This window comes from Hippoglossus hippoglossus, chromosome 12 (genome assembly GCF_009819705.1).
Source record: "Hippoglossus hippoglossus isolate fHipHip1 chromosome 12, fHipHip1.pri, whole genome shotgun sequence".
NCBI lineage: Eukaryota > Metazoa > Chordata > Actinopteri > Pleuronectiformes > Pleuronectidae > Hippoglossus > Hippoglossus hippoglossus.
In genome coordinates this window covers 2,897,501-2,916,080 of record NC_047162.1, presented here as the reverse complement: position 1 = coordinate 2,916,080, position 18,580 = coordinate 2,897,501, and the positions used below count along the sequence as shown (strand labels likewise).

The 18,580-nt window shown below is 40.1% G+C and overlaps 1 protein-coding gene across 2 annotated transcripts in view; it reads left to right on the top strand.

Moving 5' to 3' along the window:
* The first annotated feature begins 2,190 nt into the window (after positions 1 to 2,190).
* clip1b (CAP-GLY domain containing linker protein 1b) overlaps positions 2,191 to 18,580 on the top strand; it is a 36,557-nt gene continuing 20,167 nt past the window's right edge. The window contains exons 1-15 of one of the 2 annotated variants that reach the window (XM_034601468.1): positions 2,191 to 2,333; positions 5,957 to 6,166; positions 6,558 to 6,938; positions 7,100 to 7,233; positions 8,097 to 8,221; positions 8,349 to 8,553; positions 9,758 to 9,955; positions 10,680 to 10,783; positions 11,552 to 11,612; positions 12,553 to 12,657; positions 13,633 to 13,794; positions 13,912 to 14,007; positions 14,981 to 15,038; positions 15,147 to 15,244; positions 18,401 to 18,475. In XM_034601468.1, coding sequence (XP_034457359.1) covers positions 6,058 to 6,166; positions 6,558 to 6,938; positions 7,100 to 7,233; positions 8,097 to 8,221; positions 8,349 to 8,553; positions 9,758 to 9,955; positions 10,680 to 10,783; positions 11,552 to 11,612; positions 12,553 to 12,657; positions 13,633 to 13,794; positions 13,912 to 14,007; positions 14,981 to 15,038; positions 15,147 to 15,244; positions 18,401 to 18,475 — 1,911 coding nt within the window. In that variant the 5' untranslated portion in view covers positions 2,191 to 2,333; positions 5,957 to 6,057. The remainder of the gene's footprint in view (positions 2,334 to 5,956; positions 6,167 to 6,557; positions 6,939 to 7,099; positions 7,234 to 8,096; positions 8,222 to 8,348; positions 8,554 to 9,757; positions 9,956 to 10,679; positions 10,784 to 11,551; positions 11,613 to 12,552; positions 12,658 to 13,632; positions 13,795 to 13,911; positions 14,008 to 14,980; positions 15,039 to 15,146; positions 15,245 to 18,400; positions 18,476 to 18,580) is intronic. The other variant, XM_034601470.1, reaches the window with a different exon arrangement.

The following is an 18,580-nucleotide window of genomic DNA, read 5'->3' as shown; positions in this document are numbered from 1 at the left end:
TAAGTTAAATCATTTTTGCATGTTGTCATTTTAATTCAAAATGTCCTCCTTTTGTTTCTATTCTCCCCGTGTTACTCAACAGAGGAATTGTTTGGACAAAGGAGATGTATACTTGAAATGTTCCAACTTTGTAACATTCTTTTTTTTGACTGAGTCAGTCTGCTGTCACATCGTACTATATGAGCTTTGGATCAACTTTGTAATTGAGGGTTTTAATTTAGTGTAAATAAATAAATCCAATAAGATATAGGAGCACCTTACTTTGGACAGACAAAGAAATCATCAACACAAAGGGATGTAAATGTTTATCTATGCTGTTTTATCAATTACAGATCACCTTATTGTAACACTGTAAAAGGTTGCCAAATGGAAATACATGTATTTCCTCTTGGTTATTGTTTTTTTCAATGATCTTTCTAACTGATGTCCCATCACATCGTTAAACAGTGCTAAGTGTTGGTAGGTTTCTCTGCTTCCAGTTTAATTTATGAGATAGCTGTCAATACATCTCAAAAGAAACCAAATTATACTTGTACTTATTTTACGACTCAATATCAGAAGCCTTAATCTGGTTTGAATGGTCTCTGAAAGACCTCAGAAAGAGATCAGGAGATTTTAGTCAAAAACAATCAGTCACTGATTGTTTGTACAGACAAACCTGAAGAGTTTCTCTTTGGACAGATTCCGCCTGTATACTATTTGTGCAGTAACCATGACTAACACATACAGAACATGCAATGAACTTGTTTTTATGCATTTTCCCCCTGTTCTGCTGTGATCCTTACTCCTAGGTCTTCCTGTCACGTCTGGCTTTGGATAAACATTTTAACAAACTAGGAGACCAAACAAAGACAGTGAATTGTGTCTCCTTTTACTCATGTTGAAAACACATGGGAAGTGATGTTTTAATGACTAACATAGATTTATTACTGAATGGGCCTATGGGGCACAGGACCCGGGGCCTGCAAAACCATTGAGCCTCTGTATGTGTCACATTTCTTGTTAAAAAGACAATCAAATGACTACAAAGAGATACAAAGCAACCAAAAAGTCTCAAAGCAGCTATAAAGGGATGCAACATTACCACACAAGACATACAACTACTATAAAGACTAAAAAACAAGTACAAATACACAAAATGACCTATAAGACTGTGCTACAACAGAGAATGCAACTGCCAATTACACGTTGTAACGGAAAATTATACCATTATACTACACTATATGTTATCTCTGCTTATGCATACTATTTCTGCTTGTGTAACTGCCAAGATGACATCAGAGCCACAAATCTGAGACTGTGCTCGTCTCCCCCAACCAAGACCTTGAAGAGGCCTTCAGCCTGTGTCTGTGTCTTATCTCCTGGGATTTTACTATTCACTCAGTACACACACACACACACACACACACACACACACACACACACACACACACACACACACACACACACACACATAGTTCAACTCTTCACACAGACACATCTCTTCACTGCATCTGCATAAAAAGCACACGCCTGCAACTTCTTCTTTGTCATTCCCTCTGCAGAATGCTGTTCTCATGCTGTATGATTGTCTGACCTTCCTTGCAAGGAATAAAGTATACTTACAAGATTATTTTTCTCAAATCTCTTTATTTCAGAAGTCTCACCAGGTCAATTGGTTTCCATCACAATGTAAAATGACCAGAGAGACTCTAAACTGTTACAAGACCTCACAAAACAAATACAAAGAGATGCAAAATGACAACAAATGGAGAAAAAACAGCAATTGAGTTATTCGTGGTCATTTTGTGTCTTTGAGTTTGGTCTCTTGAGAAGGACCGGAAGCCTTTTAAAAGTCTTTTCCCAGTGGTCTTCCATGATGGCCACCATGAACACGAAGACGAGGGAAGCCTCATTGCCCATTCTAGGTTAATGAAATCAACAATTCGTATTAAATTAAATGAAACATACTTATGAAAACATCACTCTGATTATTTTATACTCAATTTCTGCCAATAGATCCCTTTCACCTAAATCTTACACACTGGACCTTTAAGATACAGATTTGAACGTTTGTTTGTTCATTTGACGAATCAAATCTCTGATGGTGTTGTAGTTGGGATGAACGAGGAAAGTCTCAGGATTTGATTTTGTTGAAATTTGCTTTAAGATGCAGATTTGAACATTTGTTTGACGAATCCCATCTCTGGTGGTGTTGGGATGTACGCGGGTCCGTGAAGGCAGCGTCAGTGCCCAGGCTGACGTCATGTTGTCGGGCTGTGGAGACGAGCTGCTCGGTGAAGTGGAGCCACGACATCCCGCCCTGAGACCCGGCTCGCCGACATAAAGATCAAGTAAGCCTCCACAAAGACTCGTCTGCTCTCATTCTGCTCCAATGTCGCCTCAACATGGCGTCAGTCGCCTCGGGCGTTAACCCCTCAGTTTGTTCTGCCATGCTAATCTGTAGCTAGCTAGCTGTGGTTCTCCAGCAGCGACACTGGACATGACAGAGAGGAAAGTTCGAGCGGGCTCAAAGCTCCGGGAGCAGCCGCCGCACTTCATGTGGGGCGGCGGTGAGCGGGCAGACGATGTGCGGGGTGGTGAGAGAAAAGTGTTCCCACCAAAGTTATCCCACTGGCTCCGGGGAGGCAGCGTGGGTGGGGAGAGAAACGAGCCCAGACATCAACACCACGGGCCCGGGCTCTCCGTGTGTCTGCCCCGCTGCTGCAGCCGCGGCGGTGTGTGGTTGTTTTCATGGAGGTTGTTTGTATTTGTGCTCAGCGGCCACGGTGTGTGAGGCTGGGGACGAAGCGGTGACAGCGTGAGAAGCAGGAGCAGCAGCAGGAGGAGGAGGAGGAGGTCTGACAGCTCCGGGTGTGCTTGTTGTTTTGGTGTGGCTGCACCGGTTGGGCGGGGCGGGCTCTCAGGTAACATTACAAACCGAGCAGCATCCTCCCTCCTCCTGCCTGGTCCACTGCATGGGGTCGACTGCAAATTGATTCGAAATTAGCACCACGACTCTTGCTTGTGGCCCTGGTCTTGTGGGGAGAACTCTGTGTGGAAATCTGTCAGTTAAACTTTTAGTGTATATCGTTTTAAAGCTGTAATTCCTCATATTTGTCTTCCTTTTGTTTAGCCAGCAATCAACACACAGAAAAGCAACAAGCAAGGTCTTATTATTCCACCATAGAAGTACCGTAAGGCTGCAATCAACGATTATTGTTATACTCAAAGCATCAGACAACTATTTTCTTTAATAACTGCTTGATGTTCGGTGAATAAAATGTCCACAGTGAAACAGTGAAAATGCCCACATTTTTCTATTGATTTATGTTATAAGTAAACATATTCTAATGTCTTTGTTGCCTGTTATACCCCCCCAAAAATGTTGACTCTACATTATCATAAAAAACAGTGGAAGAGATGCCATCTTCCAACCTGGTTTAAGAACCATTAAGCCTACACTCACTGTTGTTCTTTATCTACCTACTCTTTCCAATGCCTCTTTAATCAAACAAAGCATAATAATGAAACTGAAAATCCATCTATGTGGTATTTGACATCTGTCCCTCAATAAATATATAACAAAAGTCAAAGGGTTTGCAGAACCAAACCAATGGCCCACGACTTCAACCGATCAATGAATTGTTTCATATCTAGAGCACTGGTTGGTGTCTGGGAAAGTAGTGAACCTGCCATGTATTGTTGGGGTCAACAACAAACTGTCGGGACCCATCATAGACAAATCTACTGGTTATTTCTCATAGAAACTGAAAATAGGGGTTGTAATTTACCACAACCAAAGGAGATGTTTTCATATGTCTGGTGTTATCATACCACCACTCCAAAGCATCAAAATGTTCAATTCACACTCGTTAATGATAAAGAAAAATATTTAACCTTCACATATTTGCTTTCACATATTTGCTCCCCCGCACTGACCCCCAGAGCGCGATCACAGTGGGTTCACTGTGATCTCAGCGCAGAGAGGGCTACCTGGTGGATCCTGCCAGTAGCATATGCTTGTCTCAAAGATTAAGCCATGCAAGTCTAAGTACACACGGCCGGTACAGTGAAACTGCGAATGGCTCATTAAATCTGCTTATGCTTGCAAAATGACGAGGGCGGTTCGACCCCATCCAAGTCTTCTCCAGGTTCAAACTTAAAAGGTGGAAAACGGACGGTCTTCCTCTTCAAAGCTCATCCCTGGACCACTGCTTGTCTTTGTCTGTTAAAGGCACATAGATCACCCCCATCAAGGGCTTCATTTTGGTGGGCGGCTGTGGCTGAGGGGTAGAGCGGTCGTCCTCCAACCAGAAGGTCGGCACTTCGATCCCCAGTCTTCCCCATCTGCATGCCAAAGTGTCCTTGGGCAAGATGCTGAACCCTGAGTTGCCCCTCATAGAACAACAAAGTGCTGCTACTAGATGCACTGTATGAATGTGTGTGTGAATGTAAAACTGTACTGTAAAGAGCTTTGAGTGGTCATCAAGACTAGAAAAGCTCTATATAAATACAAAACCATTTACCATTTAAAAATTACCAACAAGCGGAAGCTGTCGTCAAAATAGTAAATTATATATATATTTTTCAATTGACTAATTGTTGTTGCTCTGCACAATCTTTGTTATATCTTTATCTGTCTATCTATATCTATGGGTGTGATTATATTGTCGTTAGTGAATGAAACATAATGTCTGCGTTGACCTAGTTGCAGTTGGAGTGAATCATCAGCCTCATGAGTAAAATGTCCACCACCTACAGACCTGCAGGGGGAAAAGATCTTATTTTAGTGTCTGAGGTGAAAAACCAGTCGCTCTTGATTTGACAAGTGCAGTATACAGTTAATGAAAAGGCATTTGTCTTCGTGGCCCTTGAGCAGGGACGTAGAGGAAAACTACATGTGACGTGCGGTCAGCTTTGCTCTGCGTGGGTGATAATTCATAGCTCAGGAATAAACATTGGGACGTGACTTGTAGGAGGTGTTGAGAGCGGTCCAGAGTTCAGTCGCTTAGCAGTGGAGCAGCTCCCACGGAGATACGGTTGTGTTTATTGACTACAGAGCAGATACAAAGTAGTCCCCTCCCTGGGAGGTTTCTCTGGATCATTGTTTTATGACATTGAATCAAATTAGATTTAATAATGTTTTACCTGACAACTGGTCACCAGAAGAAAATGAGTCATTAAGTGACAACATATCTCCACAATGTGATGATTTAAATGTGTTACAAGTATAAGATAGAAAATGCATCACACCCTAAATAGCACTCACCTAAATTGTTAAGGGAGCAGCCATTTGGTTTTAACTGTCATAATTAGTAGACCTGTGGTGATTAAGTATTTTAACCATTGATGAATCATTTCAGTCATTTTCTTATGCAATCATTGAATTTTAATTGAATTCCAGCTTCTCACATCAGTCATAAATATCTCATGTCAATTGAAACTATCGTGCCATTTTAAAATGTTGTTTTGTCCAAACCTCAGATATTCTGTTAACTGTGACACAAATATATGAAAACCCCAAAACTATATAATGTTTTTTCGTAATATATTTTTTAGTTTTTTTTCTGTTGATTGATTAAATTACTAATCATTTTCAGCTCTAGAAGGTTTAAATACTTAAGTCTTTGCTTGTCAGTGTATTACCTCAGCCTCTGGTCATGATTACATCATCGTTAATAAAATATTTCTGCTCAAACAAAATTAATGAGGATAAAGATCGACTGATGAGTTAGATCAGTTTGAAGGCTCTGTAAGTGGTCGACAACAATACATGACTTTAAGTTAACAGAATGCAACATGAACTGGTCCTGGTATGGTTCCAGTGTTGATTTTATTTGATCTAAATTTGTGTCATGTTCCCACACACGTTGCAGCTGTGATATTTGTTTACTAGTTCATTGACATGTCGTTGTTTTATATTTAAAATAACTAAGTAGACAGTTTTGTTTGTTTGCTTGATTGTTTGTTTCAGCTCTATTCCCTCATATTGGGACTGTGCGGGGGGGTGGGGAAGGCCTAGTCCTCCACCTTGATCAGGCCGGACACCCCACACACCTCCCACTATCCCCAGCCATGGACAAACAAGGCCCCATGACGACACCAGGCAAGGTCAGCGGACTCAAGCCCCCCAGTAAAATAGTCCGTCCATCAGGGGTGCCAACAAGGACGTCCCCGTCCTCAGGTAAGAACCAAGCAGTTCCTGCAACAATTAACCTTTGAATATATGAGTGGCAATATTAGTGGAGGTTCTCATGAGTGTTTTCGTTTCCACAATAAAAGAATTAAGTTAAACTTGCGGTGCCGCAATGTTTTGTTGGTGTATGTCCTGAACTCGTTACATGTGTGTCTTTTTTTCACTACAAATGCACGTGCTGTCTGGACCAAGGTTTTTACCACTTTTGTCCACAGAGATGCCAAAATCAACAAAAATGAAAATATCCTTGTAGGAGCTTTAAGTAAAAAAGTAAAGTAAAAAAAGAGATAGCGGAGAAGTTGGTCGGGAGTTTTTAACTGACCTGTACACGATTGTATAAACGACAAAAAGGCTGATGAAAACAAAATTGTGGTTGCAGGTACTCCAAAGCCAGTTCCTCCTGAGAAGTCCCCTGGTAGTGTTACCTCCCCAACCCCAGATGGATGTGGTGACTTCCAGTTAGGGGAGAGGGTCTGGGTCAATGGCAACAAGCCCGGCTGTGTGCAGTTTATCGGGGGCACACAGTTCGCTCCCGGGCAGTGGGCGGGAATCGTGCTGGAGGAGCCAATTGGGAAGAACGACGGGTCGGTGGCAGGGGTCCGGTACTTCCAGTGTGAGGATGGGAGGGGGATATTCACGCGGCCTTCAAAACTATCCAGGACTGAACTGCCAGAGAAGGAGGAAAACGGGGGCCAGGCCAGCCCAGCACAAGCATCCTCTGCAACAAGCCAGCCTGCACCTGTTGTCTCTACCTCAACCGGTAACATCTCTCACCTGTATACGTGAAAATACACAGAAATCAAATACTTAATTAGTTTTTCAGTAAATTTAAAACAATGCACTCCACTACCTTACTTTTTTGATTTGTGCTTGTTTTATTATGTCACATCAGCATAGTGGAAATATATTTTCTCTGTTCAGCTCAGGGCACTGGCATAAAGACAAGTGGGTTGCTAAGCCGAATGCTCACGTCCAGCGAGTCGGTGTCAAACCTCTCAGACACAGACTCCATGAAGATGAACAGAAGGGAGCTGAAGCTGGGAGACCGTGTGCTGGTAAGTCGTCATAAAATTTAATTTTTGAGCAATAAATATTCATAATGAGTAGTTATATTGTCTCAGACATGCATTGAACTCTGGAGAATCTCCAGACATTCTCCTGAGGGGCTGTATGTGATAACGCAAATGTCCTTGTGAGAACCTCCGGACTTTCTCCAGATTTTCTCTGCCCATCTCTTAGTAAAAACTTCGGAGAATGTCTGAATGAGCTGATGTGAGAACACAGCAGGAGATCCTCCAGAGGATTCACTGTGAGCGTGTGGGCATGTGGACGACAGACCAAAAAATGAAAAAAATAAAAACAGGATACAAATATCTGATAATGAAAAAGTGGTGCCACACATGTAGAAGACACAGGCGAAAATGTCAAAAGACCTTCACACGATAAGGGCCTGTTGATGTGCTGTAAACACAGAACACGTAATCCAAGCAGCAGAATGAATATGTTACATCCTGCCTCGGCCTGCTGCACCACACCTCATCTGAACACTCTGGAGATTTCTGTGTTGTTATGAACACGTCTGAGCGCAGAATCTGGAGTCTTTTGGGAATCATGCAAAGACGATTCTTATTCTCTAAACCCTAAATCTGTCTTACCCTTCTTCTATAAGAGTGCTCCAGGAAGCAGTGGCTTATTTAACAAACCACAATGCAAAGAAAACTTAGAAGAAATCATGAATTGGAAATCAATCTGGCGGTGACAATGTAAACAATATAGTATTTTTCTATAACAGATGTGAATTTGGATTGATCAGGTCAACTTTCGAGTCAACTGGTCAGCGAGCTTCATAAGCTTAAAGTGGAGAAAAAAAAACATGCTATGTCAAACATTATTTTTATCTAATTCTTTTCATGTGTAGGTGGGTGGTAGCAAGGCAGGAGTTGTGCGGTTTCTGGGAGAGACAGACTTTGCCAAGGGATACTGGTGTGGAGTCGAACTAGACGAACCACTTGGCAAGAATGATGGAGCTGTAGCAGGGGCCAGGTAAAGAGCATTGACAAATGTATAATATCTGCTAAAATTCAGTTATAAAAATGTTCCTGAACCAGCAGCTGTTACTGGTTCGGTCTCCGGCGTCTGACTCTGTGGTGCAACCTGGTTTCCCCCTCAGGTACTTTCAGTGCATGCCGAGGTTTGGCTTGTTTGCCCCGGTCCACAAGGTGACGCGTATTGGCTTCCCCTGCACAACACCTACCAAGGCGAAGAGCTCACGGAGGAGGTCCGGCCTTCTGAAGAGGAGTCCCAGTGCCTCCTCCATCAGCTCGCTCAGCTCCGCCACCTCCTCAATCAGCGGCAAACCCAGCCGAGCAGGACTGGTAAGACCCACACTATGTTGTTGGCTTCATGCTGACTGGTTCTGCAGCTCATCCCCAAACTTCACTCTGAGTGGCAGGATTATGTTTTTCCCTCTTGTCCCTTTTTCACTCTGTTTTGAATTGCAGTGGATTTTCTGTTTTGACCATCAGTTAATAGCTTCTGAGAAATTTTAGACTAAACAAAACTGGATTCAGACGGCTGGGGTGAGGGGTTACAGAGTGATTCTTACACACCAAACTCCCCACAGAATCAGTAGGGCTGCCCTGATAATTACCAAACATGCTCTATTTTTAGGATTTAAAATTTTATGATTATGCCATTACTTTCCGAAAGGAACCACAACGGCCAATGAGAGAGAAAGAGAGACCAGAGCTGGTTAGGTTTTTAAAAAGTCTGCAGTCTGAGCCAATCCTAACACAAAGTTATTCTACTAATTTGCAAGCGGAAATATGTTTTGAGACATCTGTAATACTACCTGAGTGTCATTTTATGTTAAACATTTAACATGTATGACTAACATTTCTATACACTTTCGTTGAAAATATAATTATTAAATATTTTTCCGAATTTCAAATCATTGAAATTTATACATGATTTGAGCATGTATGAACTTTTTAGGCAATCACAGCTCTTCCTCTTGGTTAAATGTAGAAAAAGTGACATAAACTGGAGGATTTATTCAGCTGAAACCAGAGCCAGTGTTTCACTTACCACAACCAAATTGCTGTTCTTGTCTCAACGTGACCACAAGAGGATGGGAAGTCTGGTTTATAGCGACTCCATAAGATTTACATGTGCTGAAAAATATAAAAAATTGTAGTGCCAGTGAACTAAATACAGGAGTATATTTCATTCATAATGTATTAGGCAAAACAAATGAGTAGTAGATAAATGTAGTTTCAGACAAATGATTACACACTGGGGCCTCATTGTGTGTAATGTTTTGCATTGGTGTATGCAAGCAAAATTACAATTTCCAAATAAGGATATTTCTTATCAATCCCACAGCAGGGAAATTAGACTTTATTGTTTGTGTGTTACCTTATAATTTGCTATTTCATATGCCACCTAAGCCTCATAGGCCTAAGCCTCAGGAACCAGAGAGACAGTTTATACCCTAGCAGTATAAAATGCCCTGGACAACAATATTCGATAACATACAGTACATGGTGTTAAATGTGAATGTATGCTGTGATGTTTCAGCTGACGGAGACATCTGCTCGGTATGCTCGGAAGATCTCTGGCACCACAGCCCTGCAGGAGGCGCTGAAGGAGAAGCAGCAGCACATTGAACAGCTGCTGGCGGAGAGAGACCTGGAGAGATTTGAAGTTGCAAAGGCGACCAGCCACGCAGGAGAGGTGCAGCAGGAGCTGACTATGCTGATGAAAGGAAGGGATCAGGTGAAGCAGGAACTAAGGCTAAAAAAAACAGAGAAAAAATAACTTACTTAGTCTTGTTTATTTTACCAAAACCTGCTAGCTAGTAGTTGTTCAATTATATTTTTAGCCACAGCTATAATTCAACTATAATTATCTTTTCCTTTATTAGGAATTCAATTTTTGAACGAAACATACAATAAACAAAAACATTTAAAATAGACACAAAACATGACAGAACACACAAAAGTCAATCAGAAGAATTTCTTAAGTCTGAACAGTGGTTGCAGTCAGGAAACCTGGCTAATGGGATGAGGGTGTTGGTCCGTGTCTCGTGGATGTGTGTCGAAACAGCTGGTATTACCCACAACACCTTTTTAACACTATAATATATCAAGGCTTGTGTTTGTGTGACTTTTCTGCTAAAGAAAATCATGCACCTTTAAAGAATTACTTTTGCACGTATCTAGGACGACACAATGCTGCCTCTAATTGACAGAGGCTTAAATCTTACTTGTGTAACTGTCAAAGGTAAAAATATATCAAGTTTTCTTTTTTTATACACTCATAAGAGCAACATGTACGACTACTACTGGGCCCACAGCTAGAATTTCTAGTACAAAAATCGTATATATATATATAAATCTTTATATTATAAGTTGGACAATGTGTGGGAGCTCTTTCACAGATATTGTAATAGTATGAATTCCGTCTTAAATAGACTGCATTGTGGTTACGGATGTTTCAGTATGCCATGGAGATGGAGGCAAAGCTGGACCAGCTGCGTTCGTTGGTGGAAGCAGCAGATCGAGACAAGGTGGAGCTGCTCAACCAGCTGGAGGAGGAGAAAAGGTGGGAGGTCTGATTTCACACATGATACTGTTCATGGATAGTAATGTCAGGGGTGAGAGCAGATAACAGCAGACTCAAGTGAGAGATAAAGTAGGAAAATAAAACTACTATAATGATCCCGATGTCTGACTGTAAGAAAATGAAAAATACATAACCTGAATAAATATGCACGATTCAGAATGTAGTCGTTGTGATTGACTTCAACATTTGATAGTGTTACCTGTCTCCTGTCTTTTTATTGCATTTATGAGGTTGCACAACTAAACTGGCATTTATTCTGTCTGCAGTGACTTTGCATTCATCTCTTTTTTTCTGCACTAGTCAATGTTGTACTGCTCTAAATAATCATTATATGTTCTCTGATATATCCCAACAGCAGAATGTCCTTCCTGTTCCAAATTAATGTTTGATGGTGCCAAAAAATGATTCATAAGCTGATGGTAGTTATTTCTACATAAACACAGAAACAAGTGTCCAAACATAATGGATACGATATTATTAAAAAGATAGAAATTAAAAGTCTATTTAATTTTTTTTTAAGCTTTTGAAAAAGTGCCACTGACTCAGCTGATATCTTCAAGAAGCCACCATGGGATGATATATAATAATATTTCACTATCACACTAAAGGGATCATTCCAAGGCACCACAGCTTTTTACATTTTGGCTCCATGCACCTCATTAACTTCCCATTTAATAATTGAATAAAAATATCTTTTAAAATCTAATATTTATGATGGAATTTTTTATTATTGTTCCTGTTTGACAGAAAAGTGGAGGATCTGCAGTTTCGTGTGGAAGAGGTTTGCATTACCAAAGGAGACCTGGAGGTATCTATCTGTCTGTCTGTCTGTCTGTTATTAATATTTTATAGTAACTAACTACTTTTACTTTTACTTCACTAGTTTACTTCCTGTTTCCGCTCTGTTTGTATTGTATGTTCTCTTCAGGGATCAGTTTTTCTAGTTGTACTTTACATTGTCAGACTGAAACTTTTAAATGAACACCTTCACAAACTTAACAATAAGTTGATAACTAATTTTGCAATACCTAATCCATTCAGTTCTTTATAAATCAATACTTCTTCTGCACTTCTTTCATGAGTTTTGAGCTTTTTGCTTGTACTTGCTCTGTTTGCTCTGTTCTAATTTGTTAAAGCACAGTCAGTGATTTCAAAATGGTAAAAAAAAGGGGCCACAAAACTTAATTACTGCTCTTGGATCAGTTTTTCCTTTTCCTGCGCTCTTTGAATCATTCATTTCATTTCTTCTTAAGACATGCCTGTCTTCCGGCTCCTTTTATTTATTCATTCATACTTAACTCACTTATCCTTCCACTCAGATTTTTCTACCCATCTGCAGTACTTGTATATTACTATCCTTTCATCATCTTCTCTTCCATACGCCTCTTCTTGAAAGCTGTTTTTGTCTTGCCTCGTCTTCAGTCTTCCTTTGCGCTTCCATCCTCCTCTTCTTTATCTTCTTCTTTGTCACTCTTGGGAAGATTTACTGCCTGGATTAGTCTCCTTCAGGTGCCCATTGTAGAGAAATAAAAGTTATTTGAAGAAGCTGAGAGTCAGAATGAGATAATAAAAATAGTTAATTGCTGATATTCCTCTGAGCAGAATAAGCACAACCAACTGATGTAATTGAAAAGATTGGAACCATCAGTGCTTTCTTACCCACTCACTGCTCTTTTCTCTAAAGTCTTGGCTGGCATGTCAGTGTTGCATTGGTTTGTTCTACTCTTCCTGCTCTCTCTTACTAACAGACGCAGACCAGGCTGGAGCATGCCCACATAAAGGAGCTTGAGCAGAGCCTGCTCTTTGAAAAGACCAAAGCTGAAAAACTCCAGAGGGATTTAGAGGACACTAGGGTAATGCTGGCTGTCCCAGTCCCACCGCAGGACTGAGTGATGTGATTTTGATATGTTAAAGGAACCACAGTGCAAACATTATGTAAACTGTCCTAGTTATCCGAAGGTGCCTCCGATGTAGCTTCATCCAACTAGCTCTGGCATAGTGATGCTTAAAGCTCATTGGCCTGGGCCATATTCCTGAAAATGATGCATGTGTGCATGAAAGTCCTATTAAAGGACCCATTTTGGGAATGCCTGTGCTTTGACATTGTTGGACTTAAAGGATAAGGCTGGCATCCTTTCCTCTGCTGCAAATCCCATGAAAAGACCAACAATGTGTCACGTCTTTCTTTGAACCTTCAAACTTCTCTGCCCTGTCCCTTGCACTCAGCCCCAAACTCATTGGTTCCTACCAAAGATGTAAAACTTGGAAAATACCTCTCAAATACATAGTTTTATTTAAAACAAGTCTCAGCAAACATGCATTTGTTGGGGACTATTTTCAATGGCGGATTAATCCGAATTTGGTACTCTAGGGAAAAGTTGGTGCAGGAGGACAGTATGTGTGTAAGAATAAGCCAGAATAAACTATAGTGTGTGTTTATGAGGATATTTCCTATAGTGCATAAATACATAGATTATTTTATGAAATTCAGAAAGCAGGAGATTTACTTACATTTACACTTCTCCAGTGACTTCCAGTTGTTTGGTAAGTACAAATTTTGGATCATGGTCATGTTATGATGGCTTAACCACAGGGATTGTGTTTGTCTTATTAAATGAATACTGTTTATTTTTGATCATGACTTCTCTAAGAAACCAGTAAATAAAATGTAATGATTCAGTTGCTACCCTCCCTCACATTACAATAGACAGGTCAAAGGAGTTTCTCGTATGGGCTTCACGTTTTAAAACCCAGGTCTCTTCTCCTCTGTCAGCTTCTCCTGTATCCTCTTTCACCCTCATGCCTCCTCTCTGCATTTTCTGCTGCAGGTGGCCACTGTGTCTGAGCGCTCCAGGATCATGGAGCTGGAGAGGGAGGTGGCAGATCTCCAGCTGAGGCTCCGGGCGTCCCAGCAGAAGGAGGATGCTGTGTCTCTGTCCCAGCAACAGATTAGCAGCCTCAAGGCCCAGGCACAGTCTCAAGAGAAAAGGGTTTGTGGAAAACATTAGGAAATAGGCATATATCCTTGTTATGTGTGCTTTGCTACTGTGATAATGCATTATTTATAGATGTACATGTGTATGTGCTATACTGTGTGTCCACAACAGATCAGTGAGCTGAGCGTGGACCTGGAGAGCAAACAGAAAGAGCTTCAGTCTGTGCAGCAGGATAAGAGTTCTCTGGAACAGCAGCTGAGCAGCCTGGTAAGAAAGAAAGAAAGTATTTGCCTCCTTAATAATCCCAAATGAACAGTAGAAAAATACAATTCAATACAGTGACATTCAATGCTTTAGTGACTTTCATTTTATTGTTTTATTTCAAACAAATACTAACGAAAAACAAGAAAAGAACAATAATTTTGTCGTGAGTAGCAAATAATTGTCCATACATGCTCAGATAAACTGTTTCTCCAGTGCCCAAAGCCTCCATGTCACAAGTGTCCATTACAGGTCAGCTCTGATAGACTCTACATTAAGAGCCAGTTCAGACCTGGTACTAACACCAGTCTTGAGTGATCCGATCACAGGTGCTCAGCGCTAAGTACTTGTCTGAATGCACCTAAATGCATCCTGAGATCTGATCACTCAGGCCACTCTCAGAGGTGACACATGTGGCCACATTCTTTTTGCTGTGTGAATGCAAATATGTCCTGGGACACATATGATGGACTGCCTACTCAGACATGCTAACACGCCACAGACACAAGAATGAAAAAAGTTCTACCTCAGAAACTATCTCACGATGAAAAAGCATTGAAGACACTGATGAAGATGGCAAGAGAGCTTTTCAGTTTGCTGTAAACAAAAACTTGTGAAATTAATATGTTACATCCTGCCTCTGCCTTCTGCACCATCTGAGTATCTCCTGCTGCATTGTTCATGAGTAAAAGTCAAACCCTGGAGAAAGTCCGGACCCAATTGCGAAGGCATGAAAATGGCTATATAACACGACAAGCACGCTTCCAATAAGAAATGCACGTCTGTAACTGGAGATTTTTTCACCGTGAGGTGTTTTGCTCATGGGCATCGAGAAAGTGGCCTCATTAAGAGAGTTATTTCATCCACAAACTTTGCATGTTCTCTGGATTCGCTCATTACTGCCCGCTTAGCTCAAGGAACAAGAATGTTGCCATGTAAGTGATTATCTCATAGTCAAGCTGATGTTTCTCCATTTCAGAGACAAACGCTTGAGATAGCCGAGGAGGAAAACAGGAGGACAGCAAAGACCATGCAAGGTAAACAGACATACAGTATATCTACCATCTTTATGCCGACTAAATAGTAGGTGATCTATTTCTCCTTCAAGATTGTTATTACAGTTGATGACCTTCTGTTTCCTTTAGAATTGGAGCAGAGTGTGGAGCAGTTGAAGAAAGACTCTAAGACCCTGAAAGAGGAGAGCAAGTGTAGAGAGAAGGAGCTGAAGGTCCAGCTGACACAGGTAGGTTTACAAATCACTTGGTACAGTTACTCAAGTGCTGTACTTTAAAGTACTTGGACTTAACTTGAATATTTCCATTATTTGCAACTTTACACCTTTTACTTCACTTATTATTTGGCAGCTGTAACTTTTCATTTTTTGGGGATTTTACATAAAAAAACTACAATAGCTTAAACTGACCTAAAATAGAATTTGATACATTATCTAAAATACAACTAGTGGCTTTTTTGTGATTGTGACCTCTAACAAGAAAGCAGCCTTTCATGTTTTAGATGCCTATGTGTTAGTAACAGTCTCAACAAAGAGACTTTCCTCTCTAGACATAAAATGATCCGATATATCATGGAAAAATCTAAGAATAACGAAAATAAATCAATCTTTGAATAAAATGTGGGCATTAAAACTTCATAACTATATACAAAGTCGTCAAAAGCAGCGCCACCTTAAAAGTTGAAGTTGAACCCCGAGCAGCTAGTAGAATAAAATTCTGCAGAAGCAATTATGCATCTGTATCCAAAATGTAATAATGTCATGATACTCTTTTACTGTGAAATAAGTACTTTTACTTTACTATTTAAATACATTTTGAATGCAGGTCTTCTGCTTGTAAAAGAGTATTTATTTACATATTTGTTTTTTCTACCGCTGCATGTTGTGAGTTTTCAGTTTATGTAGCACAGTAATCCGCTGGTATAACAACTCAGTGCACGATACTGGTACAACAACACTCGTGAAAATATCTTGTCCTCGTGTAACCAGTCTTCTTATTGTTGTACGTGCAGTGCACAGAAAAGAGCCTGAGAGCTAATCTTGCTTCCGTCTCTTCTGTCCCGGCCTCCGACTGCAGCTTGAATAATGCTGTATGTAGACGATGAATCAGTGTGTTGGCATTTGCAGACTCCCACCAAGGTAGCTCAGTCTGAGTAAAGCAAATTAGTGTTGGCATTCTGTAGAAGGAAATGGAAAAGTAATTGCTCGGATTTTGCTAATTTTAAACGTTTTTGGCACTTTTAATAATCCCTACTGAACTAATCCTACCTCTCCAGAATGCTTTCTTACGGAGTTAAAGAAAGTTTCTCGCTCCAAATCCGACTCTCTCCTCAGGCTAATTTTGTGTTGTTAAAACATTACTTACACGCATGCACACATTGCACTCATTCCCATGTGGATAAAATAATACGGCCACTTTTCTTTTTTTGATTAAAGCTTTACGCAAAGTCTATCAGCTGTGGATGCCTATCAACACAACTTAATTGTTACACTTACACAATGAAAGCATTGTATGAATAATCAAGTTTTCAGAATCATCCATTAAATCATGTCAAGTGGAGGTATCTCTAAGATGTTTTATATTGCTTAACAGGGGTTTGTCAGAATAACACAGACGACAGAGGTGAAATATTGACTGTTGGTCAATAATAGTTTTAATGCAAACAATGCAGCTTTTAGGCATTAATGCAGTTTTGCTGATTTTTTTATGAGGTGAGAAATTCGGACATGTTCACTATATTGGGCAGACCAAAATCCCTGAAGACCTTTTTTCAGAGGGAAACAAATATTAAATAATAAGAGTTTGAAACTCGGAAAAAGGAATATGGTTTGTGATTGAGATCGTCTGCCAACATGAGCAGACAACCTCACATCTGTCATCAAATTAGGATGCAAATGTTGCTCAAGAGTGACTTATACACAGAAGAACATGACATTGCATACTTGCATTAAAAAAAAACAAAGAAGACAACACGAATATATGAAATCCCTAGTAACCAAAACTGATCGGAATTTGTGCATAATAAACTCTGTTTGTTTGTGTTCTTGTATGAAGTCATCGCTTATATAAAGGAAATACAGGAACACGCTGCTTCAACTCATTTAGTATTTATGCTCGTACATTTCTAGTAGTCAGTGTTTCTGCACATGTCGGACGTCTTAGCAGCAGAAAGATTCTCCATGCCGTCACTTAGGATCAATACAGGCTGAAACCTCAGCTATTGAATTTGAACAGCAGTGCATACATAGCATCCACTCATTATACAGGTCCTCTGCTTTTATACTAATACAAATACTAGAGTCTGCTGTTATAAGACAGTATTTTGTTTCCCTACTGGGTGTGAAAGGGAAACTGAACAATCTTGAGACTCAGTGAAGAGCCTTGTTTCTTTTTTTAGCCAAGATTGATTTGACCTCTGACCTTTGTGGTTATAAATGGAATACTGTTCTTTGAGAGCTAATGTTTTACGTCTTGACTTTGGCTTCAACTTGAGAGTGATTTGGATGATTTATACATTTGTCCACACTTGTAAGTTAATGTCTTAAATTTCCATAATGCTGCTTAGCTGTCTGGCTGCAAAACAGATTCACCAACTGCTGTTCAATCAATATTTAACGATAGCGACAGATCACATGAATTATTTTTGATTATAGAGATGAACTGCATAGCGTATTTTAATGGATTTGAGCTTGTTCCATTTTTACAGCAGATTTCATGTTTTGATTCACTCTCACTGTTCTCATTACCATCAGTTTTGGCAGCTGTTTTCAGAGACAAAGCTCAAAAAGATGAGGCCATATTTATAGATAGTGGTGAACATAGTGGAGCATAGAGAACCTTTTGGACCCCACTGTATTCTTCTCAGGAATTGGAGTAGACCAAACTAGAGCTAAAAGAGAGTGAATATCAGACTTATATTTGTTAGTTGAACATTGACACGACGACAAATGAATGCTAATTTAGTTTGATGTCTGCCTAATCCGTAAATAAGCATCTGTTTGCTAATAAATTAACTATATCAACTTGATAAGGTGGAAATATGCATCGCATCTACAGCTACTCCTCTGCTGTGTTTCAACTGCCCCCAAGTGGCCAAAAAAACTTTGGTTCAAATTAATGTTGCATTCTAAAAAATGGTCTATTGTCCATTTTCAACAGAATTCACCACAACAAACCAAAATAATCCCCATAAACAGACAAATAATAATATGAATAGCCAGACTGTACACAAAACCACAGATGAAATTCATAAATATTTTCTTTTTTTCTATAATTATAGAAAAGAAAATTATTGAAAGTTGTCCTGTTTTCTCTAGATCACAGGATGTTGTGTCTTTAGAAAAAGCCAAACATTTAAAAAACGTTTTCTGTATTATCTTCTCCAGGCCACTGAGAAGTCAGAGGGGACGGCTCTGTCACTTGAGCATCTGACTAATGAGAATAAGATGCTGGAGACAGAGGTGAGTGCCTGGTTTAACATTTACCTTCAAAAGGGACTGTGAATCTTCACTTTTACATTTTTATTCTTTGGTCTTCTTCAACTGATAGCTCATTAAGCATCAGCA